This window comes from Erithacus rubecula (assembly GCF_903797595.1).
Source record: "Erithacus rubecula genome assembly, chromosome: 15".
In the NCBI taxonomy this organism is placed as follows: Eukaryota; Metazoa; Chordata; class Aves; order Passeriformes; family Muscicapidae; genus Erithacus; species Erithacus rubecula.
Genome location: NC_136667.1, coordinates 5980138 through 6007893, shown reverse-complemented (window position 1 = coordinate 6007893; position 27756 = coordinate 5980138). Strand labels below are relative to the sequence as shown.

At 46.9% G+C, this 27756-nt stretch overlaps 2 protein-coding genes across 8 annotated transcripts; both read right to left on the bottom strand.

Annotated features, from left to right (window-relative positions):
• On the bottom strand, positions 1 to 23850 carry LOC306808522 (V-set and immunoglobulin domain-containing protein 4-like). Of its 7 annotated transcripts, XR_013776054.1 has the most exons (10): positions 9240 to 9401; positions 8675 to 8918; positions 7230 to 7586; positions 6441 to 6722; positions 5490 to 5573; positions 4485 to 4553; positions 3728 to 3841; positions 2712 to 2733; positions 219 to 1636; positions 1 to 158 (listed from the first exon to the last, which is right to left on the bottom strand). XR_013776054.1 is itself a non-coding variant. In XM_079319173.1 (9 exons), the coding sequence occupies exons 2-9, from the start codon at positions 8718 to 8720 to the stop codon at positions 1453 to 1455; spliced, it is 1158 nt and encodes a 385-aa protein (XP_079175299.1). In that variant the 5' UTR covers positions 8721 to 8918; positions 9240 to 9401; the 3' UTR covers positions 1 to 1452. The 7 variants fall into 7 exon arrangements, 5 of the variants coding, with proteins under 5 accessions (XP_079175299.1, XP_079175303.1, XP_079175302.1 ...); XR_013776055.1 differs by lacking the exon at positions 5490 to 5573; XM_079319173.1 differs by having other exon boundaries at positions 1 to 1636.
• Positions 12141 to 27723, bottom strand: LOC306808521 (heat shock factor protein 3-like). The gene is made up of 13 exons (XM_079319172.1): positions 27428 to 27723; positions 26236 to 26344; positions 24497 to 24624; positions 21662 to 21786; positions 20747 to 20822; positions 20030 to 20091; positions 19538 to 19619; positions 19124 to 19257; positions 18094 to 18339; positions 16832 to 16937; positions 16205 to 16270; positions 15301 to 15367; positions 12141 to 14716 (listed from the first exon to the last, which is right to left on the bottom strand). The coding sequence occupies exons 1-13, from the start codon at positions 27572 to 27574 to the stop codon at positions 14385 to 14387; spliced, it is 1680 nt and encodes a 559-aa protein (XP_079175298.1). The 5' UTR covers positions 27575 to 27723; the 3' UTR covers positions 12141 to 14384.
• Between the last annotated feature and the right edge of the window lie 33 nt (positions 27724 to 27756).

Here is a 27756-nt window from a genome sequence, read left to right as displayed (position 1 = left end):
TGTTCCACACAAAGAATTACTCTTCCTTTCCCTTTGAAAGTGCTACCAGACAATTATCACTGATTTCTGCATCCTTTTCAGTAAAGCTGAAAACAAATAGCCCCTTCACCTTCTCAGCCCTGACCCCCATGGGAACACTTTGCTCATTTTCTTCTTCTCTTTTTTTTCCAAGAGACTGTTTGCACAGATGTGGTTTTGTACCAATAATTATTCTTTACAATCTTTCTCAGTAACTTCTCTTGCTCTGCTAAACCTGAGATGAGGCCAACATGCATAAGGCAGTGACATTCCATGGGCTTTGCAGTATCAAAACCTGTTTTTTGACTGAAATACCTTTTCATTAGCACCTCACACTCCCTTTGATTTCTGGTGAGTTTTGAGCTGGTGCTCAGAGACCTGCAGATGCAGAGCTGACCTGAGTGAGAGCAGCACAGCTAGGGCCCATTAATCCTGTGCCTATGTTACCAATGTCTCACTCATCCCTCAGTTTTACACATTTGCATGGCTTTTAATGGGACACAAGATTGCCCTGTTTGTTATAAAAAGGTTCTTCCATAACTCTGCATGATAGATTTATGAATAATTTCTACTGCCCTGAATAACTTACCCTTCAGGCCTTTTAAGCTGGGAGGAAAGTACTTCTTGAGTGTCTAGTGAGGGGCTGTGAATGGCAAAATAAGGCAGTTGTGCAGAAATGCACACAGCAAAATATGTGTAAGCAATCCTACCCCAAACTTATGGAAAAGTATCCAACTTCTTTCAAATACACATTTTACATTTAAAGAGATAGCAGAGAGAAAGTGCCTGGCTGCAGTATCAGAAGCACCCAGAGCTGTGGTCAGTGTGTCCAGACCTCTCTGCAGTTCTGTGGAGGGGAACAAAGTCTGCACAGGACATTCCTGCTCCCTGCACTGCTTCTCCCAGTGTGGCAGGTCCCTGAGTTCCCCTTGGCTTTAATCTGCCTTTCAGTGTTTCTAGAAGGTCTCTCTTGTTAAATCTGTGCAGCAGCAGGTGGGCAGGAGAAGAACCATCAATTCCCAAGGCAGCCACATCCTGCCCTGCTCATCCCCAGGGATGGGGATGCTGAGCTGCCCTCAGTGCTGCCTCTCCTTGCACCATACAAAGGCTGGGAACACTGGTCCTTTTGGCCAGATAAAGCAATAAGTTCAGTTCAGTGCTCCTAGCCTGGAACCTGCATGCTGCAGCTTCCAAAGGGTTTTCTTGGATAGATGAAGTGAGAGGGAATCAAGGAAAACAGAATCAGAAGTTCTAATCAGCAGTCTGTAACTGAAGTTCCTGAAAAGATAATGCATTTTCCCTCCAGGGATGGTGCAGGGAGAGCAACCACTGCTTGTCCAACCTACTTGTCAGGGGCAAAAGTGAAAAGCAATATGTATTTTATCTGGGTGAAGGTGCTCCTCTGGACAGTTATCTGCAGAGCATTGCTGGTTCTCAGGAATTGTCCCCTACTTCATACTCAGATTCCTGGGGGTTTACAACACAGTCAGACACATTCTTATTTACTTCTTCAGAGGTTTTGCTTTCCCCAAGCTCCATCACATAGTTGTTTTCAGTGGAAGAGATGGGTTCCTCATAGTGACCTGTGCTTGAAGAAGCTGCTGCTCTTGAGTTATGGCTGAAATTAAAAAGCAAGAAGAATAGCAACCAAAGTAAACAAAGCATCTCCCAGCCAGCAGCATTTTTATCAGTATTGTGTCTGACTCAAACCCAAGTTAACCTGGGCCACTGGACTACAGCAATATTCTGAAGGAGAGATTTTTGTTCTTTGTTTTTTGGTGACAGAAAAACTTGGTCATTGTAGCAGCAACACTTCCAACCCTGAGAAAGTTTCCAGGGAGAGGCAGCAGAGGGTGTGCAGGCAATTAAAGGATTACCATCATTTCTTGTACTGGCACAATCAGATAGTTGCTGAAGAGAAGTAAATATTTATAAAAATATTGGAGGAAGGGTAAATTGAGAACTGAAAGCTGCCCACATCCAGTGTCTGGCTTACGGTATTTAATATTTTTTAAAGGAAGAGAGATCCTCTAAGTAGAAATGCAATCACAGCATTTTGTCCATTGCTCAGGGGTCAACTGTTACTTAAATTTATGCCTTAAACACTGATGGGGAAACACTGGGATGCTGGCACATCCCACTGTAATACTCAAGTCAGCAGCACTTTATACCTAGAGAAGTGATTCTCCTTGTATGCTTTGACCAGATTATCAGGCTTTCCAGTAAACTTCCACAGGGCACAGGTAGATCAGGATGTGAAACCTGACTTTAGAAACAGCTATAACTTCCTGCCACAGCTATGGTTAGAAGAAGCAGGTTCAGCCAGGGATGTTTTGAGGATAAATCAGAGCATAACCAGTGGTCTCTAGAAGGGGAGCTCCTTGCCTTTGCATTTGAAAAAAAACACTGGGAATCTAGCCCTGGCAATCATCTTCTCTGGGCTTAGGGAGTCAAAAAGTGAGCTCATGCTCACTCCTACAATTCTGATATTTTCTTGAAAAAGATCCTTCCTCTATGTTGCTGTGAAAAGCCCACAAGCCATCCTACAATGTGATGTGGAGGTAACTGTGAACCTCTTCACCCAGACTGCTTAAAGGGGTTTTCATTATGACAGCTATAGCAGTGCTTTTTATTTCTGCTCGGATATACCACCCCAGGACTCATCAATGTGCCAGATAAAGGGTTATACTCACAATTTTACATCATAGACTTGAGCTGGAAAAGAAAAATCAGAATTTGTGTCAATAATTTGCATTTGCATTCTTAAAGTATAATTTCTTTACCTTCTTGGTTTAAGAAAATGACCTCTAAAGACAGAGCCAAAATAACAGCTTTGGATATCATGTCAGATGGGTGAGGACTCAGTTTCCCAGGGTTCATTCCAAGAAAACAAAAACAATCCAGCTATCACACAACTGGGTCAAAATAACCAGCCCAATGCCAAAGATAAAGTTGAGGTTAGAAACCAGAAGTCCACAGTTTCCCCATTCATTAAAAGTTCAATAAGGAACAGTTTTGAAAGTGGTCATTCTGGATTCCTTAAAAAAAAAAAAAAAAAAAAAAAAAAAAAAAAAAAAAAAAAAAAAATGGTAAAAGAAATATCTGACAATTTTATTATAAATTGGTAGCATGGAAGCATAGGAAGATCATTAGAGAAAGGAAGGAGAAAATGAAGTCTGTGGGATCTCAAACCCCAAAGCACACCTGTGTGCTCTCTGCACAGCTCCAAGGAACATTTGGCAAAGGGGAATTCTGGTGGCAGTGCAGGAGAGACAGAGGCACACAGTGAATGGATGCTGTGACTGAAGAACAGAGAGGAAACAAATTCATATGGAATGGAGAGAATTGACAATGACCTCTTCCCTGTGGGTGCCAACTACAGGAGCTACTGAGCAGCAGCTGGTGCCAAAGACACTTCCCAGGAGCAGGACAGGAGGAACTCTCTGCCAGAGACTCCAGAGATTTGGAAGATGAGCCTGGCCAAGGAGGCAACCTGAGCCCTGGGATGTCTGTGAGGAGCAGTGAGAACCAACCATCCAAGGCTCTGTGGATGTCCCACCATCCCTGTCACTCCACAGGTCACCTCCCTGCACGGTGCCACAGCTGCAGCTGGTGGCTGCAGGCACTGCCCAAGCCCCAAAACCCATCGAGGGTAAAACCATGCTGGGCACATGTCACACATTCAGGTGTTCCAGAACATTCTACTCACCATCCTTGGGCTTCCTAATACAAAGGATGAGAGAGATGACAAGGAAAACCACAGCCCCACACACCACAGCAATCAGGATGACCAGCTGCAGGGACAAGCCAGTCCTCTGGACGTCTAAAGCAATACAACAGAGGATTTTCAGACAGGGCAGCTCTTCTGGGTGGCAGCAGCAGCAGTTACAGGGCATTTACCATGTCCCCAGGGACAGCAACAGCCAGCCCTGCCTGGGCACACAGGGCTGTGTCCCCCCAGACCCTTGGTCCCGTGGCTGAGAGGGTGTGTGTGACCCAGCACCGTGCACACCTCACCCAGCTGTACAGACAGGGTCCATCTCATGCTGAGGTGACCAGGGATGTGAGCTGGGCAGGATAATTGCACATCATGAAATAAAGCTTTCCATTCAAGGGTGCTGCTCAGTTCTGTTTGCACAGCCGGAGGATGGGTAGATCTGCTCGAGGCACACCTTGAGGCTTTTTTGCTGTTTCAGCTTTGACAGTCCAAGATAAAAATGGACCAACTGCTCAGGAACACAGCAATTCTGTGCCCCATATATCATTTTTTTCCCCCATTCTTCCATAGAAACATCCCTACCATTTTAAAGAGTCACCATGAATTATCTGGGTCCTTTGACAACAGCTGTTAGTGCAATTTGCAGCTAAAAAGGAAGAACACTAATTTTGAGACTGAAGTTCCTGACTACAGAGCATCTGGCTTGGGTCCTTAATCTTCTTCTCAGCTTGGTTTTGCTCTTACTTACCATGAATTGTTTCATTGTTCCCTGGATATCCCACATCACTCTCAGAAGTCGTTGCTGTTATGGGCAGATCTGCAAAATGAGCATGAGTTGAAGTCAGACAGTGCATTTCCAACCCTCATTTTAACACCAGATCTGGGTTAGAGCTGTAGGAGCAGAAGAGAATGCCTCCATCCCCTTGGCAAGGCAGAGAAAATAGGCAAACTGCAGAAATAAGCACTAGGTCTGCACTATAACATAGAGAGTACATGTAGTGCCATATAGTCACCGGGTGGATACTATATATAATACATATCCTAATAAAACATAATCCAAACATAGAAAGTTCCTACAAGCAGACCTGATGTAGTCCAGGCCTAAATTCCCACATCCCACAAAAACAAATGGGAAATCACAAGCCCTCACTCAAAACTGCTGTCCCTGATCAAGAACATGTTTTCAGTCAAGTCTGAGGAAATATTTGCATCCCTTGTGTCTGCCAGTGGAGACACCAGATTTGCCTTCCCTCAGCAGCTTACTTTAAGGATCAGATAGCAAGCAAAAAAAAATCCTTTAGAAAAGAGCCAGACCCAGAATATCCCATCCCATATGCACTGCAACATATTAAATGGCATTTTCAGCAGTCCTAAGAGATGTACAGCCTCTTCTACCAAGACAACCTACTAGCCCTCTGTAGATTGGAAGCAGAGGGAAGGAAGATCCACGTTCCAAGACATCCGAGTTAAAAACTGAGGCACGTGGACTGAAGTTCAGTGCTGTCCAGATTCATACCCAGCAATAAAGTCACAGCCAAGCACTGGTGTCACACTGTCCCAACACCCATTCCTTGCAATCAGCTCTCACTGACCCCCAGTGGTTCCCACATTCCTCTGGGTAACAATCAAGACACAATTAATACTCAGCATCTGATCTGGCTGTGGAAGAGCAAACTCTCTGCCTTAGTCTTCTGCCACAGAGATTAATAACCCTGGCCTGGGCACTCACCTGTCACTGTGTGTTCCATGTCACTGCTCTCTTCCCGACCTGTGGTTGAGTGGTGTCCCCCTGTGGTTCCCACATTCCTCTGCAAGGTCGCTGTTGTTGTGGGCACATCTGCAAGGTGAGAAGGAGGGAGAGGCTTACACAGGGGTTTTTGCATGTTGCTGATGCTGCTGTGCCACAGAATCCCCCCAGGTGGGATGGGAGCAGGAGGAAGCAGCCCCCTGGCAGCTGACAGGAGGGGATGCTGTGCCAGCAGCGTTACACCTGCAGCACTGAGCCCTGTTCCTGTTCCCTGCAGAGGGTGACTGCTGGGAAAAGCAGCTCCAGCCAGAGCTTGGGGCCCTGGGAGCTGAGCAGGCTCTGCCTCTTTCCCAGGCCACTGGGAGGTGCCTGTGCTTGGCTCTGCCATCAGGGGCTCCTCAGCTCTGCTGATGGAGTGACAGCCAAGGAGAGCTGCAAGTTTTCCACCAGGCACCCATGACAGAATGGTTTAGATTGAAAAAGGCCTCTGAGGCCCTTGGGTCCAGCGTGTCACACACTGTCCTGCAGAGCCTGGAGGTGTCAGAGCCTGGCGTGTGTGAAGTGCAGTGAGAGTGTCCCTGAGACACAGAGCTGGTGGTGGGGAGCAAAGGTCAGTTTGGTTTGTTCTGCCACTGAATTACCATTTGTTCCTGGTTCTCAAAATAAAGCCATGACTCTTTGTCTAAACCAGCTGAACTGCAGTGGGCAGCATTAGAGAAGCAGGGAGAACTTCAAAAAACCCACAGAGGAATAAAGAAGTGCTGGAAGTAGAAACCCACTTCGCACCAGAAAAGAGCAGTTCCCCAAAGAAGAGGAAAGCGAATAGCGTCAGTCCAGAAGGACCCGGAGCGGAGGCAGCGGGAGGGTGTGTCAGGGTGCCGGAGGCTTCGGCGTTTCCTTCTGTGCGGGCAGGGCAGGGGATGCTGCTCCGCGCCCGCGGCTGCCGGCGGCGCTCACCTGTGACCGTCAGCTGCACGGCATCGCTGCGCTGCGCGGCGCCGGCCCCAGCCCTGTTCTCCGCCTCGCAGAAGTACGTGCCGCTGTCCGAGGGCCGCAGGCTGGGCCAGGCCAGCTGAGCCCCGCTGCTCAGGAGCTCGGCCGTGCCCGCCGGGCCGCTGCGGAACCAGCGGTAGCTGATGGGAGGGGAGCCGCTGGCCTCGCAGCTCAGGCTGGCGCTGGCTCCGGCCGGCAGCGCCAGCCCCGGCTCCGCGCCTCTGATGATGGGCTTGGTGGCTGCCACTGCAACACAGAGCACGGGGGAAGGGTCACCGAGCCCTGCCTGTGCTGGGCATGGCTCTCCTGCCGCAGCAGCTCTCGCTTTTGCTGTTTGCCTTGCCATAGGAAGCAGCTCAGCTCCCAGCTCGCCTCCCCGCACAGCCCCGCGGTCTCTGCGCCTCTATGAGCCCCCGCACTGAGCACAGGGAGGGCAAGCACACCCTGGTGAAAATTAGTCAAAGCACAGCCATGCCACATCCCTGGGACTTCCCCACAGCTGCATGCCCCTGGCAAACACCGAGCCGTGGCTACAGACACAGCCACAGATGAACTGTACTTAAGGTTCTCCCCAGCTGCAGGGTGCTGCGTCCTGGACAGAATTTCTCTCTGATCTATTTGCTGCTTCTGGCTAGAAACTGACACTGATCAGGAAAATGCTTCTGTGTGGAAACATGCAGTCACTGCCTACCTGCTCTGTCTAATTCCCAAAAGCCTTCCTGGTCCAAGCCTTTCCCTCCTTCTTGGATTTACCTTTAACGACCTGCAGACTGGTGGTGATCTCCTTTGCTATCAGGCTGTTGTTGTTGTCTCTCCAGGTGACGTGGCAAGTGTAGGTTCCTCTGTCAGAGATCTCCAGGCTCAGGATGAGGAGAGACACATTTCCTGGGACACCCTTTGGGATGCTGACTCTGTTCCTGTACTCAGACAGGAAGATGTGGTCCCCAGAGCTATCCCTCCGAAAGATGGTGCCTGAACCCGTGTCATGTACCACAGTCCAGGTGATGGTTTGCTGCATGAGGTCCTCCACAGGCACATAGGCACAAGGCAGAGTGACAGACTCCTTCCAGACACCTTTGATCTCACTGGGGCCACTCAGTTCCAGAAAAGCTGCAGGAAGAGAAGAGGGTGGAAATTCAGCCACAGAGCAGCCAGGGTGAAGGCAGCTGCCAGGTGGTGAAGCCATGGCAAGGGCATTGGCAAAGGGAACACACCAGGTGAGGAACACAAACAGTCAGTGGGAGTGTGAGGGTTGGGCTGCTCGGGTGGGTTAACCAAAAATCAATGTGGCATGAGGCAGATGGATGAGGACTCCTGCCATGTGTGCAGCCTGGCTCTCCTGCCAGTACCAGCACTGAGCAGAGCACAGGGGCAGAGTTTTTGGGTAGCTCAGGCCTGAGGGAAGGAGTTGGTTTAAAGTCCAAGTTGCAGCTCCCTGGTCTCAGCCAGTGTCTGCTCCAGACATCACCCTTGGGGCTTCTGAAGTGCAGCAAAGACTTCCCTGCTGCACTGTCCATTTGCTTTTCTGAAACAGCACAGCCTAAACAAATACGAGAAACTTGAACCACTGTGTAAAGAAACCTAAAACTCCTTTTCCTGTAAAAATGAGAATTGCTGCCTTTGTCCCAGTGCAGCAATTTATCTGAAGAGTCCAGGCCACAATCTGTATCAAGTGCACCAGCCAAACTACATTTAGATGTTTTTCTACATATTTAGTTGTTTCTCCATGTTTTTTAGTTTAGACCATTGTTTATAGCAAGTGCACTAGATGAGCCATTTTTAAGTGTTTTTCTGAGGTCTATCAAACTTTCTAGAACTCTTCAAAGCTACTAAAACATAAATTGTGCTAAATTGGAAGATAAGAAGCTGAAAAACAGAACACCAAAATTAGAAGACCCAAGATAAAGGTGGGAAGTGATGTTCTGGACTATAACCAAACATTTTACCTGCAAGGCTCATGGACAAAAAGACATGAATCAAAAAAATGCATAATTGCATGAACAGTAGTTTAAAAATGTATAAGTAGTGTTAAAAGTAAACAATAAATTGGTTTCTATATAACCACATTGATTTGTCCATAAGTCCTTCATTCCCTCATCCCAGAACTCTTCTCTCTCTCTCAGAGGAGTGGCTCTAAGCTCAGAGCCTGCCAAGCACAGGAATCCCCTCGGGGCAGGGCTGTGCCTGCCCAGACTCACCGCTGCAGTGGAGAAGGGAGCTCAGGAGCAGGGCTGCTCGCAGCATCCTTCCCTTCCTTCCCTGCCGCCTCTCCAGCCGGGCTGAGCCTCTTTCCCCACGCTGTGGTAAATCAGGAGCACTTCCCTGCCTGGGCTCACCCTGGCACTGAGTGTCCAGGACAACAGCTGGTGGTTTTTCCTTCCTCTTTATCAGAAAAGAAGTGTCTCAGTGACCGCTGGCAGAGGCGTGGGCAGAACGGAAACCCTAAAGGAGGGTGCAAAGAGGAAAGTTTAAAAATTACTTCTACGTTATTTCGTATTTCCTGCTGAGTATGTTTTTCCCCCTTCTGTGTTTTAAATTTTTTCCTTTATTTCTTTTGATTCTAGGCAGCCTTTTCTTCCTCTTTTCCTCTTTGTGTTGCTTGCTGACAAATAAGCTTTAACACATATTTACACACACAGGTCTGAGACAGAAGTCATAAAAAGCTGAACCATTTAGGTCCTCACAATTCACTTTCTCACCAGCTCCTGAGACACCCACCACTATGCTTTAAGTTAAGGTTCCTGAAACCCCTTAAATCTTTACATTATCAGTGCAAGACAGACAATTCTTGCAGGCCTCTTCCCACTGAAATATTCAGTATCACTCTACCACATTTAAGAGAAGAAAAATTCAGATATACAAATCTAAAGTCAAGAATTTCCCAAGAGCTGCAAATACCTGGGCTACAAATCCAACTGAATCTCACAGGTGGATCCTCCCTTCTCACACAGCAATTTAGCTGCTTGGTTTAATTGATTAATTGTTTTCAATTACAAGCCCTAATTGGGACCATTCATCTCTCCAGTGCCTTCAGACTACTTGGGAAACAGGTGAACATGGAGATGCCCAAAAAGAAAAACAGGAACTTGTCAAAGTAGAAAATCTTTTACACCAAGAAATCATGGTATCTTATCTGTAATGATATATTACTATTCATTAAATGCTATAGATAATCTCTATAATGCAGTAATTGACCACTACTAAGAGAAGTCTCTTTTCTACTGAAATATCTCTTTCAAGGGATTTTACTGCCTTTTGCTGCTTTCTACAGCTCTCAAATTTTCTTCTGCTCCAGTAAAACAATCTCTTCTTCTTCATTGCATTCAGCTGAACTGAAATGAGCCTTTTCTGTTGTTGCATCCAAATTCAACATCCCATCCCCAAATACAAGTAATCAGACTAATTCAGGGCAGCCAAACAAATCCCAGTCCCTGGTCTGGACACAGCCCTCCTGCAGTGACAGTGACACATGGTTTGGGTCTGCAGTGGCACAGTGGGATCCTCCCTTGTGGCCCTGCATTCCTCCATCAGAAATTTCCCTTGGGATGCCATTCCAGCCTGCAGCCACTGGGATATGGAGAAGCAGAAAAAGCTGCTGTGGGCTGCAGTGTTCAGGTACTTCTTGGTTCAAGGAAGGAAAGACCCTGTTAAGGTCAAATCATTGGAACTCCTTTGCAGGGAGCAGAGCTTGCTGGAGGAGGGTAGAAGCCTATACTGCCTTGAATTAAAAAACAATGGATTGGCTGGGGTAGATTTGTCTCCACAGTGGCTGATAAGGGGTTATGTTTGGCATTTCTGCTGAACACAAGGTTGACAATATAGAGATGTTTTTGCTATTGCTGATCAGTGTTTACACAGAGCCAAGGCCTTTTCTGCTTTTGTACAGCCACGCTGGTGAGGGGGCTGGGGGTGCCTGGGAGGTGGGGAGGGGACACAGCCAGGACAGGGGACCCCAACTGACCACACCACATGACATCACACTCAGTGTTGAAAGCTGGGGGGAAGAAGGAGGGGGGACATATGGAGTGATGGGTTTGTCTTCCCAAGTCACCATTACAGGTGACAGGGGCTCTGCTCTCCTGAGGTGGCTGAACACTGAACACCTGCCTGCCCCTGGCAAGCAGTGAATTAATCTTTTGTTTTTTCTTGCTTGTGTGCCAGCTTTTGCTTTCACTATTAATCTGTCTTTATCTCAACCCAAGAGTTTCCCAGCTTTTACCTTTCCAATTCTCTCCACCAATCCCACTGGTGGGAGAGTGAGCAAGTGGCTGTGTGGGGCTTGATTGCTGGCTGAGCTGAAAACACAACAGGAATGTATCACTAGTGGGATCTGGACCAACCAGGAAGCTGAAACTCAGACTGTGTGACTAAAAAACATGTGTAGGTATTTATTTATGTATTTACATTTACCCTGTTGGTTGGGGGAACAGTGGCAGGAAGAATCTTGTCCTTTATACAGTGCAGCACCTGTACCTCAGGTGACTGTGGCAGCAACCCCTTGTTTCTGCTTGGGGCATCTGTGATAGCACGAGGCTGCTTTTCAAAACAAGAGTCCTGTTTTAGAAGGCAGCAAAACATTCTGAGCTGGATGGATGAGGTGGCACCACACAGCCCAGGAGAGACAGAGCAAAATTAGTTTTTCTTGCATTCTGCAAAGCTCTGTTGGCCAGCCCAGGAGGTGAACTGATGGCAAGGCTCCCACGGTGGGTGTGGGGAGGGCTGGGTCAAACAGTGCAGGAGAAGATCTGAGAGCAGCGTGCCAGGGGCACTTGGCACCTCCTGAGGCTGCTCTCACCACGCCTGGGAGTGTGGATTCCCAGCACATGAACGATAAGGGAGAGCAATCTTTCCTCCCCAGACACGGTGATAAAGCCAAGGAGCCAGGCAGCAGCCACGTGCTCTGATGCTGCAGAAGGAAGGAAGCTGCTGCTGCAGAGGCCCCTGTGGTCACGGGTCACAAACTGGTGCCACAGCAGGCTGCAGTGGGGCAGTGCCCACACCCAGGCTGGCACATGGCACCCACTGCTTGGCCACCCTCGGGCACAGGCTGGCAGCAGGTTCAGCCAGATTGTGACAGCAGAGGAGTCTGTCCATAGCTCCACATGCTGTGTCCTTGTCCTTACCCTGAAGAGCAGTGTGTTCTGTATAAAGAGCCTTTGTCTTGGCAGTGGAAATGACTAACAGTTCCTTACTTCAAGGAAAATCCCACAGAAACTGTAATACCCATGGTGCCAGTTACCCTGGGCAGAGTCTGCACAGATATGCCAGATCTGGGGTCTGCCTGCTGCTGCAGATATCAGGGCTGTTCTATTTCCTTCTATTATCTCCAGTGAATATTTTAATCCATACCTAATGGAGCTGAGGACCTTTCCTACTGGAGTCTATGGAGAACATGTGCACATGTGCACTACATCTGGTGTATTTTTCAGCACACATAGTATTTTGAGCTTTCATATCAACCCTTTTGAAGAACCAGCCCCAGGTGCTCTAGAATCAGACACAAGGCTCTCCTCATCACCCTAGTTATTCCTGAACCAGCAATAACCTGAACCTGCACCATGAGACCACGCCCCAGGAGCATGAAAGCTCTTTAATTCTGGAAACATCAGTAAAAAGGTTTGGGAAACATTGGCACAGACAAAGAATGTACAAGAAACACAGTAATCTTTTTGCAATTCTTGAGTTTAATTACTTCAGCATGTGGGTTTTTCTGTTATTCAGTCTTCCCCTTTCCATTGCAATCTTTCTTAAGAAAGTTGCACAAATACTTTTCCTGAACCTGTACATAAACCAGATACACAGATGCACAAACTTTTTTTTTTTTTTTTTTTTTTTGCAATTTTCTTAAGCCTTGGTTTCTTAACTTCTTAAGAGAGAAAGTATATTAAAAACCCATGATGCACTCAGACCCAATATCTGACAGTGAGCTGTGCTGAGGGGAGAGGACTCCCAGACAGAGGAACATGACACTAATCCATGACAGAAATTACAGTCCAAGCAGTGCAGGGAGCCAGAGGTGCAGATCAACCTCCCAAAGAACTGTGTTCTCTGCATGGTGCTGTCAAACAGCACACCAGAAAAGCCTGGTTTTCACTGATTCACTCTTGGTAAAACTGTGGCCTTTGGGAAGGAATTAACAAACCAAACCTGGCCTGGGCCAGATGCAACATGCTCACCCCTCCCTGCCCCTTCAGCTCACAAAAACTTGAGACTATTCAGCCCTTGGCCTCAACAAGTCAGAGAAAGAAAGACTGTGAAGGCTTGAATGAGGCAAACTTGACAAAAGGCAATTCAAAAGGAGGAAACAAGAAGGGCCACAAGGTAAGAACAGATACAGAAGCACAGAAATAAAATGACACTGAAGGTGTTACACACTCAGGAGCAGGACCTTCCTCTGCAACTCAGAGATTTGACAGTGAAGCACAAATCCAGCTAAGTTGGGCCACCACAGGTAACATGCATTATCAAGGAGGCTTCAGAATATCTACCTTGGATTCTTGAACATAAAAAGCTCAGCACTTATTAGTTCAGGAACATTAGAGAGAACAAAGCCTGCAGGTAGCCTGAACTCCTAAAACTTGAAAAAATTTCAAGTGTGCTGGTAGGAAATATCAGGTGATATTATCCAAGGGGGTTTCTACCTGCATCCAGGCCTCTTGCAGCCCCAGCAGCTTGCTGCCATTTCAGCACATTGCAGGCTTGTGTGGGCTGGTGAAGCTGTGAAATGCTTGCTACCAGCACACAACTTGCTGCTGACACCAGGGCTGGGCTCCACAGTGCAGCTGCTCAGAGAACTTGGGAAACAGTGCAAAAAGAACTTGGGAAACAGTGCCAAAAGAAGGTGGGAAACAGTGCAAAAAAGAAACTTTGGGGAATGACTTTTTGGTGAAGTGGACACTAGTTTATGTAATTTATTGTCAAAAAAGCTCAGATGCATCTAGTTAATTTGGCTTTAAGGTTGCACAGGCAGAAATTGCAGCGTGAAACCAGGTGTGCACACAGGGGCAGGGAACAAGAGCTGCCACCAGCACAGAGAAACCTGAATGTGACACCCTGTGCCAGTGCAAGGCACCCCAGGGTCCCCTCCTCACTTCAGGGACAGCTGCTGGCCTTGGCTAAACACAAATCAGTCCTAGTGACCATCTCCAAGGACACAGGCCTGTGACCTGGGGGCAGGTTACCCCCCACTGCCATGCAATGTGCATGAGAAATCAGCACTACACAGGGGGCAAGCACTTCCTACCACAACTCTACAATCCAGGGCAATGGATGTGTGCTAGCATGGTAAAAAATAATACTCCACAGTTAAATGTCATTTTCCATAGGAAAAATGTTCCCTATACCTAGGAGCAAATCTAGGAGTATGAAAGTAATCTAAGCAGATGCAAACAATTGTAGCTGGTAACTATAAAAAAGAAATCTCAAATTAAAAACAAAATTTAAAACCAACTTAATTCCAAACAGTAGGCAAGCCACCTATTGAAGCAGGCTCTCCAAAGAGTAAAACCCAGGTTTAAAGTATTACACACCACATTACTATCCAGCTAATAAAAACAAACACCACCCCCCAACAAAAAAACCCAGCCAAACTTTACAAACAGGATACAAACATATTTCCTCTTGCAATAAGAATATTGGATAAAAAGTTATGGAATACACTGTGGTATGTTTACAGGGCTGTTGTTCTTCCCCTCTGTCTGGTGCCTTCACTCCACCAGCTCTTGTTGTTGCTGAGCTCGTGTTCAGTTCTCCCAGATGTGCTCCCTGCTTGCAGCAAGAGCACTTCCACTTGTCTGCACACAGCAGGGTCCCCAGGAAGCAGGTGAGGACCAAGCTCACACTTTTTGCTGCTCCACTCCTTTGGTGGTTATTCCATAGCACTAAGCTGGTTACAGATGTTCTATGAGTTCAAGAAATTTCTATCTCAGAAGCCTCATCTATGAAGTTAGCAACAGGACTGAGAAGCAGGAGTGGAAACAGTTTATACTCTCCATTCCCATCTTCTGGGAGGAGAGGAGGATCACCCATGCCCAGAGTGTCCAGAGGCTCAGCCTGGCTTGCTGGAGCTGCAAGTGGCACAACGGTTCCACTGGCTGATGGAGGCTGGAGAGCAGGTTTCTCCTCCAGGGGAGGCAGCAGAAAGTCTTTTGGATCATCCACCTTCCCAGCAGCTTCACCTGAAGGCAGCTCTTCAAATAAGGAAAGCAGAGGGTTGGCCCTGTACTGGATCAGCTGCATATCTGAGGGAAAAACAAACAGTTCAAACTGTTTCACCAACTGAAGGCTCTTATTCAAGGCAAGGAAAACTGGAGAGGTTCCTTCAAACTTGGTGCACTACAGGAAAGCCCCAGCTGGGCTGGGACAAACCCTACACCCATGGCTGTCAGAGTGAAGCCAATGCCCCTGTGCCTGGAAACATCAATGCCTGCAGCCTCTCCAAGCCCCTGTCCCTCCCAGCAGGCAAGGGCAGCACTGCAGGGGTAACCTGAGCAGCTCTGCCTTTGGGGATCACAGCCTGTGGAGCAGACACTGCCACAAAGGGCATGTGCAGCTCTGCTCCCCACTGTGGCACTCGTGTCATGTTCCTGTGTGAAAAGGGACACAGGATGGGACTCAGGTTTTCCAAGTGAAAAACCACAGGGCACAGGATGAGCCTTTTAAGACTGAGGCACAGCTTCAAGACCAGTGAAACATCACAGTCTTTACAAAAAGCTTAAGCCCAGACCAAACAATGAGATATTATAGGCTACAACAATTCCATTTCAAAATACAATTTTCAAAGAGTGTGGAGCTGCCACAGCACTCAGTGTTTCTGCCTGCCCACCTTTGCTTCCTGCTGTTTCCCTCTCACTTGCTCCCAGACCTTCAGTGCTTTCTGCCAAGTTTGCCATCTGAAACAAAGCAGACAGAGAGTTAAGACAGAAAGTTTAACAACAACAAAATGGAAGTCCTTACTGACTGGTTAGCAGAATTAGATGTGCAAGGAGGAGGGAAGAGACTGAGCAATGGGCCTGTTGTTGCACACAAAGGCCTGCACACAGGGGTTCTCAGGAGGCACAATGAAATATAGACAAACTTAACTTACTAAAAAAAACAGCTTCTGACTAGCAAATATTTGTTTTACCTTCCAAACCAGAAGCTTTATTATAATCAGTCTTGTTAGGGTAACAGTTAAACATTATTTCATCATGTAATTGAATTTTGCAAGCACTGCTTAAATACAGCTGCATTTTACATCAGTTGTTGTCAAAGCTCTTCTTACTGGGAAATCCTAATTTAAATATTATTTCAGGACTACAACAAAAATAACATTTGCAAGGGTTTTTTTTTTTAATTATATGAATCAGTTTTAGGAACTGGACCAAGAGAATTACGTTCAGGCTGAACTTCTGTGTATCTTCTCAGGAAATCCCACAGAGCCATGTTCAGAACAACTACAGTGTATTGTATTACAGTTTTCATTTAGTACTTTTCCTTCAGTCTTCAGACAGGCATTCCAAGTATATGACTGTACTAGGAATGTAGGACTGGAAATTATCTTGAGATCCCTCTTAAATTCTTACATGCCAACACTGACAATTGAAACCCAGGAATCAGCTGGATGAGATGAACCAGTAGTGCCATCCTGTGCCATCAACCCCATTCCCACCCTTGAGGTGCATCAAGCAGGACCCAACTCCCAGCATCACATTCATCCTCTCCACCACAGAAATAAATCTTACTCTTACATTTTCAATACCAGAGGGAGTTTCCATCAAGCTCATATCCAGGGCTGGCAGCTCGGGATTAAATGTCTGAAAATAAAACCACACCATATGTCAACTGATAAAGTTATTGAAATAAAACTGCAGAGAGCTCCTGAAAGGACTGCAGGACCCAGTGTGCTGCTCCTTCCACTGAAGCATGGGGACAGTGGCACCTCCATGGGCCTTCAGCAGGCAGCTTCAAGCTGTGGCACTGAACTGAGGTCACAGGAGGAGAAAAGGTTACCCTGTTTCCCAGTGACTCCAGGAACACAGCCAAGTTTCACTCCATATCATCTATATCATCCAGTTGAATCAAATACACAGTCAGGATGTGATGGTTTGTGATTAGGCTTGAGAAGGAGAAGTGAAGCAAATTTTCTCTTTTTTTCCCTCCTTCAGCTCTGCAGAACAGGAATCCTGTATGACCTGGGAAAGGCTCCCAGTATTATCTTGCACACTGCCAATACCTCCAAATCATTCTGTTTGCAACTATTTGCTTTTCAAGATGCTCCCAAATCTTCCCCATTACAACATGGGATAAACCAGCAGCATTCCATGACACAACCTGAGCAGTGTTTCTCAAATGTGAAACAGTGAGAGGACACTCACGTCGCTGAAGGCGTCGGCGCCAAAGTTGTACTGCTTCCCTGAGAGCATTGCCTGCAGCTCCTCAAGGCTGGCATCAATGCAGTTCAGAAAGTCCTGAATTTCCTCTCTGAAAAGACAAAATTACATAGCACTCTAAGGCATGGGTGGCAGGCAGGCCCTTCTCTTGCCCCACAGGGCAGGTTGCTTACAATCCAGAACAGCCAAATGGATGAAAGCACATTCCTGTACCACCTTTCACTCCAGCTCTTTGAGGTACAAGGAAGACTACCTGAACATAACTACAGCTATCAGGTCAAAAAGCAGTTCCTCCTTCCATACCTACTTCCTCCCTCACCTGGTGAATGTATCTGGTGAATGTTCTCAGATCCTGTACACCAATATCTGCTTAAATAAAGGTCCAATGACTTTGCCTTTGGACAATAAATGATAAGCAAAGGGCTGGAAATAACCTGGGCCTGAAGAACTCTTCCTACTTTGAAACACCAGCTTGTTGCCAAACTGGACATGTTACCAAGGACAGTGGGCAGGGCATGAGGGACAGTGAAGAACCAGAGAAGGCAGCTGCAGGCACAATGCCCACACTGCATGTCTTGCTATGCCATGAGAAGCTCCTGCACTGAATTCCCAGCACTGAGGAACAGGCAGCTCCAAGGCACTGCCCACATCCTTCAGTGTTCAGGAGGGAAGATACAGCAGGGCCTTCAGACTGCATGGGTGCTGGGACACCAGCCCAGACCCTCCCACCTGCTGCTGACCACAGCAGAAGAGCTGTAGGAGCAAGAGTTAAAGCTCTGTCCTCATGCAGCTCTCCTGCAGCCACTGTGGGCTGTGTGATCTGACAGGACACACAGGAAACAGCTCTGTACAAATGAGGGGCAGAGAGGGAAAGGAACAGTGAGATGACCACCAGGACAAGCCACATGCAGGTCCCAGGGACAAACTGCCCACAATGCCAGCCTGAGCTCAGTGCCCTGCACCTGCTGCTTGGCAGCCCCTGGCAGTGATGGGACACACTGGTGGATGCACCAGCAGTCAGGCACATATGTTACCATAAAGGTGACAGGGACACAACCTTTTTCAAAGTGTGATGCCAACATTTGGCATTTTCAATCCCTAGTAACAAAGCTGAAAAGAATTCATTTTGTCAATGACAATTCAAAAGCTAATCCCCTATGTTCTGTCTAACCAACACACCCTCCAAAGCTCTGACAGGATCCCACGAGGTGACAATAGCATAACTCTCTTCAGAAACAAGTGAATACCTGTCCAGCAAGGGATCACTTTGGTTTCCAGAGTTGTTCTCATTCAAGATGGAGTCAATTACTGACACAGGGTCCTCTGGAGCATTTGGCTGTGCAGTGTGCAGCTCCACAGCAGCTGTGCCTATTTCACTGGATTTGCTGACATCGTTTACAGGAACTGATGGCACAGGCTCTGCACAATTTAACTCACTTGGCTGTGATACTTGACAAAGAGGTAAGCCAGGATCCAGAGCTGCCTGTGGCTCTCTAAAATGTGACCCAAACAGAAACAACACACAAGAGAATTTATCAACTGCATTACTATTCATTTCAGGTTTAGTGTCCCAATTCTTAGTAAGATTAGGCCAGTAAAGGATTCAAGTAACAAACTGGTCTTTAGAAAAGGCAGCAAAGTGGCAGATGAAGAATTTTACTACAGCTTATACAGAGACCATGTATCAGAGCAAAGCACCACTTTTTCCCAGGCAAAAAGCAGCAACACAGTACATAGGAATTGGGCAGGAGGGAAACTCCTAACAGACACTCTGGAAAGAAAAGATTCCAAATCAGTCCATATTTCACTCTGGATATTAGTAACTAAATGGCTTTCAGTAAAAACTGTTGCCACACAGAGAATACCTTCCCTAGGATATGCTTAGTGAGAACAGTATTGAAACTGGAGATAAAACTATACATCTTGATTTGTTAGCAACCTATATATTTTTGGATTATTAGAAGCTTATATATGCCTTCAGGTCTCTGCTCTGTTGAAAAGGCAAGTATGTGTTCATTTGTTGAACAGACAGAAAAGCCTCAGCAAATTAAACCTGCAATGCTCATGAGCCTGAGAGGCCTCCAGGGACTCCTGAAGAGACATGAGCTCTGACAATGACCAATGCTACATGCTGTAGGAGAATCTACAAAAGGCCTGTCATGCAGAAATTGACATTCAGACAGTCTGTTTCCAGAATCCAGATGGATCACCAACATTAACATAACTATTACCTGTTAAACAATCCAGGCATAAATACTTCATATACTTTGGACATACCTGGCTCTGCCACTTGTGTGTGCCACAGCAAGGAGGCCATTGGTGGCATTTTCCAGGGTGTCAGTGACATCTCGGATTATCAGACCTGTACCATTTCCATCCTCTTCATGTGCACTATGTTCAGAAAAAGCCATCTGCAGATACAGCACAGAATGAGTAAACCACAGGCTCTGACCTTTTCTTTTTTCATACTGAAGCCCCATTCTCCTTGCAGCTTCTCTTTGCTGTTCACATTTCATCTGTGACCAATTGCACCGATTTGCACGATTTTACAACCACAGTGTTGTTCTAAAGCTGCTCATTACAAAATGGAGAGCATTGAACTGCAAGGTTTGGGGATCTGCAGCTATGAGGAAGACTGACATCATGGTGTATCCCCTGTCCAACCCACTGCCTGTCCCTGGGGAGACTTACAGCTTGGCCACTCTCCACAGGGATGCGGACATACTGCCGACTGTACTTGGAGGGTGAAGCACCCGCAGCATCCGTGAGAGACCTGAGACAAAGCACAGCTTCAGTACATCCTGACTGCCAGGGGCAAGAGCTGCACACTGCCAAAGACAGGCACTAATACTGAGCATTCCTGCCCTCCCAGAAGCCTGGCTTTTGGGAATGTGTGTCAGGAAGGCAGCCTGTAGTACACACACACTGTGGTTTGGAAGAAGTCAGTCACAAGTGCACGTTTTGAGATTTACCACTTCTGATAACTGTGCCCTTTGGAATTGAAAATGTGTAGAATATTGTCTTCCCACCTGTTTAAGTGATAAGGAGGAAATATTTATTTTGTGCTTGACTGAACTTCCATCGGCTTTCTCAAGTGTGATAAAAATACCTGTCACACAATAGAAACTGATTCATCCATACAATTCACATCTGACACTGATCTGGGACCTATCAAGTAATTACCTTTTTCTTTTGACCCCAACAATATAATTTCCTCGCATCAAACTTAGTATAAATTGAAGAATCTAAAAAGGAAAAACAAAAGAAAACCAAAACGGTGGTCAGCATAGCAATCCTAACATTAAATTATTAATTCTGATTCTACTATAAAATAATATAGTTACATGACAGAAATTAACAGGTATTTTTAAATTCCATTTGCAATTGTATCTTAAAGAACAAAGCAAGAGTTAAAAACTGCATAGCCCACTTGCACAGTTGGCTTTTTTTTTGTAAATGCAATGTAACAGCACAAGTCACTAGAGGATTCCAGACCAGAAACAGCTGAGGAATAAACCAGAGAAATTTTTTTCCAGCGTGCAAGCTCCTACAGTTTCTGCGTTCCAAATTCACTTCTCAAGTGGTCTAAGTGTATCCTGGTCCAAGATCTGTCACAGACTCCATTCCATGTGCCTGCAATCTCTCAAGTTCTGGGCTCCTGTTACCATGCACTGTCTCCACACACTGATATCCTACTATGACTTTTCCTTAGTGCTTTGCTCGTGGTTCTTTACTGTGCTACTTCTGGGACACTCAGGAACTGTGAATGTTTTCTTTATGCTGTATTAATACAGCCTGTTCAGCTCTGTGTCATTTGTCATTCTACATAAGCAAAGAATGCCATGAAGTATCACAGAGGCAGGAATAAGGATGGTAGCACTGAAGATGCTGCAATGGTACCTTAGACAGCAGCTTCTGTTGTTGACTGTGCTTCTGCCTTAGAACTGCCACTTCTTTCCACAGGGCCTTATTTTCTCTGCAATGCAGAATAAATCAGAAGACAGAGGATGAACAGAGTTTACTTTATATGCTCTAGTTTCACAGCTTTTAAACTTTCAGAGTACCTTGCAGAACCAATGGCAACATTCCCTCTGTGGATAACTAACCTTCAGTTAATTCAATCCACTAGTATAAACTTGACTCCATTTTCCATCAGCAGCATCACTCACTTAATAAGGACACCCTCATCCTCTGCTGCTCCACCAATAACCTTGATCTGAGTATTCCTTCAAAGCCTCAAAGCTGTTGAATAAGGACTTTGTGTTACACTCAGCCTGTTTACAAACACTGACAGCCTTGGGACAGATCTAAAGGTGGTGTTCAAGAGGCTTGGTGGTTTGTTTTTTTTTTAAGGAACAGAGAGAGAAAGGTATCTCCTGAAGTCTGGTTGATATCTGCTGGCATACCAATGACCTGAATGAATTACCAGTGCCTATAGGAAGGGGATCTGAGAGAACAGAGATGAGGATGTGCAAAGTCCACTTCCAGTTAGAAAGAAAACAAAACACCAATTGTCCCTCACTGCATCTAACCCTGTTTGTATTTAAAAAATTAAATGCTTTTATTGAGCTGAGAAACTACTACAGGTGCTGCCAACCAGAGTGAAATCTCAAACAAGCTCCCAGTCTAAATCTCCAGTCTGTAACTGAATTACAAAACCAAACAAGATTCAGAATGTTGTGGGGTGGAATGGGCATTCTTAGGAAAAAATACAGCTTCACCTGTTTCCAGTTCAAATGAAACCCATATTTAGCCAGTCTCCATCAGATACAAGCAACATCCAAAGCGTAAGCGCCCCGAAACAGCCGAGTCTACCTCTTCATGTTAGCCAGCCTGACATCCATGTTGTTCTGCTGCTCTCTCATCTCCTGCACCTCAGACAGGACTTTGTGCAAATCCTCTGTGCAGACCTTGAGATCCTCAGTTCTCACTGCAGACACCTAGAATAGGTACACATGCTTTACTACAAACAGTGCATGCTCCTTGCTGCAGGGAGAGTGCAGTCAGCCTGCAGGGCAGGACCAAGCCCCACTGAAAGACCAGGTAAGACTGCAATTCTTACATGGCACAAAACACCACAACTGCTACAGATGACAATCCTTAGGACATGAAAAAACACAAGATGCCAATGAGATTAGCACTTTGTACCTAGAGACAGTAGATTAATGACTGAACTTCACAATAAAAACCACTGACTGCAAAGGGGGTTCTCTGGCAGGCCTGGTGACAGTTTGCCCTCTAGTGTCACACAGCAAACACCAGCCAAAAAAACCCCACAGGTGATAGTGGAAGAACATGATGATCACATTCCTTCTAGGTGTGGGTAAATCTGCCAGCAAAGGAGTAACAAATTTCCACTGAGTCACTGGGAGATGAAGGTGTATAGTTAGATGCATCCTACTCAATCAGAAAATTTATCCCACATCAGCTGAATTGGAGATTCCCTTATTGGTGTTTCCTCTACTACCTCTCTGCCCAGTGACATTCCAAAGTTATGGAGACTTGTCTGCAGAAGAGTCCAAACTGCTCTTCTGCTCTCAGCACAATCCAGGAATGCTGCTGCTTCAAAAGATGGTGGAAAAGCCATCAGAGAGCAAGAAGTTCACCATCTCCTTCCTGCACTTCTGTAATAAACATTTTCCAGTTCCTTCAGCAACTCTCTGCAGCAGAAGCATTGTGGCTGCAGCACAACTCAGGATTTTGAAAAAGAAAGGTCTATAGTGCATCACTTGCATATGTCTGAATGACACATCCAGGTTTTGTGGGCATAATTTCAAACATCATTTTGCCAAATACTGACTATAACTGAGCCACATGGAGTTGTACCAGGTGTCCCTCCCAGACTACAGCCTGCTGGGAGTTTTCTTGTTACTCTGCTGAATTCCAAGGGAGAGGTGAAAGTACCAATGTGGTATTGGCCTGCTGAGGTGTGAGATAATTTCTGTGCAGGTTGGCTCACACATCTTGTCTGCCAAAGAGGAGTGGATGGTCAGAAAGAACTGATGGTGTTACAAACCAACACCCCATCCTCCTGTGCTGGAACAGAACACAGCTGTTGTGCAATCACTTCTCAGACATGACTAACTACTTTCTTGCCACAATCCAATGGTGCAAAGGATGAACTGAAGGGCCTGACAGTTCTCCTCCCTGTCTGCAGTCTAGATACTTTGCTGTTTGCTGCAGTTAATAACTTAGGCAAATGCACACAGGATGCATCACAAATGGAATTCAAGGCTCCCTGATTTCTCTTCACACCCTCTTTGTGGGAAGACAACCAAAAATTGCAGGGAATGGGTGGAAATTCCAAATGCAGCTAGCTAGCCTCCAAAAAAACAAGGGCCAATAAAAATTCTGCCCAAGGAATTGCTCTTCAGAGTCCTCAACTGTCTAGTCAGGGTGTCCAGTCCTTGGGTGCTGAGGCACTGGCACAGGCTGCCCAGGGAAACTTGGCTGTCCCATCCCTGGCTGGATGGGGCTTGGAGCAACCTGGTCTAGTGGGAGGTGTCCCTGTCCATGGCACTGGGTAGAATGAGATGAGCTCTGAAGTGCCTTCCAATTCAAACCATGCTGGTATTCTGTGAAGACACACAAGCTATCTGCACACCAGCAGAGCCAAAAGTAAAGCAAGCCCTGACAGAGGCTTGAAACACAGTTTACAGCCAATACTGGAATATGGCCCCATTCCAGGCAGTAAAACAGCAAGAAAATGAATGACTGTTTTGCAAAAAATCACTAACATTTCCTGTGCAACAAAGAGTATCTTTCACCAACCTATTCAACACTTGGCACTGAGCAGAGCTCTTGTCTTTCCATCTAGAACACTCCAGCCAGTGCAGCACCCCTGGGGCACATGGTGCCAGAGCTGACGTCAGGGCGCAGCGGCGCGGGCTGGGACACACGGTGACAGCAGGGGGGGGACACAGCCCCAGCAGCAGCACTCCATCGACCCTGCCTCCAACAGGGGCAGCTTAGCCAGCAATCAATCCTAACACAATTCTGCCTCTCCAGCCTACCCCGGGCTTTTATTACCCTGGGCAATGCAGCCACACCTGACAACAGCCTGAAGAAAAGATTCTGCTGTTCAAATGTCAACGTGATGTATCGTGATACTCTCTTCCTCAGGATGTTATGGGCTGTAATGTGCCAATAGAGGATAAATATCTGTGCAGAAACAGGTCAGACAAGGCCTGAACGTACAAAAGAAAAGCAGAAAGTGCTCATAAGGATGTAGCTTAGTGGCAGCACAGTTTTGGAGGAGCAATATAATTTACACAAACTCATCCAAATGAGCTTGCTATTTTTTAATGAGTGCCAAATGGGAAAGTATTTTTTTCTGCTTCTTTCACTTTGTGCCTTTCTCAGGCTGGAGATGCTGACAGAACTGCAGACCATGCTAAGATGAAATCAGGAATATGAACTCTGTGGTTTGATGATGATGCAGAACATGGTCATACCCCAATTCACGACCAAGAGCAGAGCAGGTTTTGCCTGAGCACTGGCACAAGGAGGCCCAGCAAGCACTGGCCTGGCACTGTGAGGGAGTTACCTTGGCTCCCATGGTATTTGCTGGCTGTGTTTGGATCTCCCATACGTGCTCCTGATAAGCCACTTTCTGTAACTAGGTGAAATAAATATGTGCTGTGACTGTACCTTGCGCTTGATGTTCTCCAGTAAATGTGCCTTCCCTTGCTTGAAGAAAGGGTGCTGGAACTCAATGACTGAGCTTTTCTCTGCTGTAATGATACCATTCTCCAGAGCAATCACCTTCCTGAAACCATCTGTGGAGAGGAAATCAACAAAGGCATTTCTTCCACTTGGAAAATGACTTGGAATAGATTCAGCTTAAGGAAAGTCTAGTGCTACCAAAACACCCATTGCACTACAGTTACTGGGAGCAAAAATTATGAAAAACAGCCAAGGTAGCTTTTTTTGGTGCTCAATGATTTCATTGCTCTGATCTTCACATCTAGATAGTATATCCACAGTACCACTGCCTCTCCTTGGCAGGCTGCACAGGCAGCTGCACAGTGTGTGTCTGTAGGAAAGACAGCCATGGCCAAACCATCAGCCACGTACAAAACTTCACAACAGTTAGTCAGAAATGAGATTTATTATGACATCTTGAATAGAATCATGTCCCAGTGGATGCAGAGGAATGGTACACTTTCCCTTTTATCCCTGACAACTACTATCAGAACAAATGCTGTCATGTACCACCATGGTCTACAGAATAAAGCAGAGCAGAGAAGTTAGTTCCTTGCCTGTCTATACAAAAACCTGCAGCAGAGCACCTTCTTCATATCAGACTGTCTGTGCAAAGTAAGATATTACCAGTTCTATTTCAATCACTGCTCAAACATCACAGGGTAGATGCACGATTCAGCTGACAGGCCAATCCATGTCTCTTCTCAGTCAAGGTTTTAATACAATTAAAGCACTCCAACTAATTTTAGAAATCCAGGATAGATCCAGCAGGAAAAGGAGGCTGCCACTACACTGTGTATCTACATAGGAGTATTTGTTTTTTTTTCATTTCCCCGGCTACAAGGGAAGAGACAATTGTTTCTTTGGACTATCCTCTGTCACTCAAGTGGATCTTACAAACACAAGCACACAACACAAACAAGCATCTAGCCTCTGCCCAGAGACTAAACAGATGTGCTATCTGTGCTATAGGTTACAAAACCTATACAGGTATCAGCTAGAGAGATCAGGCAAACCTACTGGCAAGGACAGAGAGCTCCTCCCTGTCAGTCTGAAATTCTAAGGCAGCACCTCCTATGTTTGTTGTCTCTCCACTAATCCCATAAGCTCCTGCAGTTATTCCTGTTGGTTCCTGCAGCCTTGCATGCTGCACTGTGCCCCTGAGCCACCCTCACTGCACCCCTCTGCCTGGCCATGCTGTGCATGTGCTATGAAATGCTGCCACATGATGTTCACAAGTTGAGCAAACATAATGAGAAATGTAGTCCAGCTTGGCCCATCAGCAGGATTGATCTGGTTCCAACACAGCAAAGCAGGCAAGAGCAGTGGTAGCCCCAAAATCCAGGCAATTATTTTTTACATTCTAGGTGTATGGGTGAACACTCAGCCTCTCCTTCCCTGGGTACATGTTTGCTGCAAGAGCAATACTGGATCTTGCCTTTAGCATATATTCTTACAGCTGTTACTCAAAAGAGCTTGGAGCTAAAACACAAAAACCAAACACTAAACCAAGCTCTATCATCAGTCTTTTCTTTTGGGAAGCAAACTTAAGGCCAGGGCTCAGAGAGAAGCTTTTTATCAGGCTTTTTAGGGATGGAAGACTTGCCAAGTCCATTAGCTTGTTTAAAGAAATCCAAACCAAGTAGCTGTGAACTTGGCAGAGTGTAGGAACCACTGATGCTTACACATGTTGAGCTGCCGTATGAAGCTGGAGATATTGTTGTGTTTGAAGTATTTGGGCAGCAGCTCCTTGGCAAACCTCTGCTCATCCAGAATGCAGAAATTCTCGCCATTCTAGGAAATAAGCAGAAGTAACAGTTAGTGAATAAGCACAGCTTTTCTAAGGTGTTGCTCTTGAATGAAGATCATAAATCAGCTGAGACAGTTCTGACAGCAGAGAAGGGCAAAAGACTTCACCTAGAGAACTGTCTGTGGGAACACTTCTGAGTACTGGGGACTGGATTAAAAAGTTTGAATTCAAAGACACAACTACATGGAGCAGTTCTATTGAAAAAGGAATATTTCTTAAAATCCCTACCATACTGATCTTAATCCAAAGCAAAACCATTCTAAAAACCTGCTCCCTTTGTCCCGAGGAAACATAAACATTGCACAAGCCCGATGGAATTCATGCTACCAAAGAGATTTCATCTCCCTTCATCAGACTGCCCAGCTCCTGACAAGATTCTTCCATTGTAGGTGCTATGTCATCACTAAAAATAACCACGGAACGTTGCTGAGTTACCGAAAGTTCAGACAACACAACCCAGTGGTGACCAGGGGTAAGCGTGACACCAGCAGTGCCAGATTCATTATATGCTCAAGATCAAACTTCCTGGAAACAGGAAGAGCGTTTGGCATCACTTTTATATTGTTAATGAAAAGAACAAAAATACTGCGTTTCTTTTCATCTTTGTCTTTGTAAAGGGCAAAAGGCTGGGGGGAAAAAAAAATGAAGAAAAATCCTACGGATTTAAAAATGGCAGAGAACAAAAATAAACACAGTGCGTGTCTGGGCTGTCCGGCCGGCGTGTCCGTGCCCTCAGCCCGCGGGGCACATCTGTCTCCGCTCCGGAAGGAAAATGGGCAGCTAATGGCTCCTGACAGCGTCCTTTCACCACCCGGGGCTGCTGACCGAGAATTCGGGGCTGTCCCCGGGGGATGTCCCGCCGCTCCCGCGGGAGGGGCCCGGGCACCGGCGGAGGCCGCGGGCACGGCCCCGGTGGCGCCGGGCCCCAGCAGCACCGCGAGCGGCGCGGGGAAGCGGGCTCGGCTCGCCCCGGGCAGCCGGGGGCTCCGCACCCCGGCCCGGCGTCCCCACCACCCTCGAGTCCTTCGCGCGGGCCTCCCCGGGCCGGGCCCCAGCGGCCACCTCACCCTGCTCCAGCAGATGACGTCGTCGCTGTCCGGATCCTCCAGCAAGGCCCAGAGCTTGGCGAGGAAGCCGGGCACGGGCACGGGCCCGGCGGGGGCGGGCGCGGCGGGGGCGGCGGGGCCGCGGGGCAGCGCGGGCGCCTCCCGCATCCTCGGACCGCGACGGGCCGCGCGAGCGGGGACGGGCCGCGCGGGGCCGCGCGACGCACCCGGGGGCGGGGCCGCCGCGCGGAGCGGCCGCTGATTGGCGGGAGCCGCCAGGCCCCGCCCCTCACCCCGGCGGCCGCGAGCATGACTCTTGTTGTGCTCCCGAGGGAGTGCGCGGCCGCGTG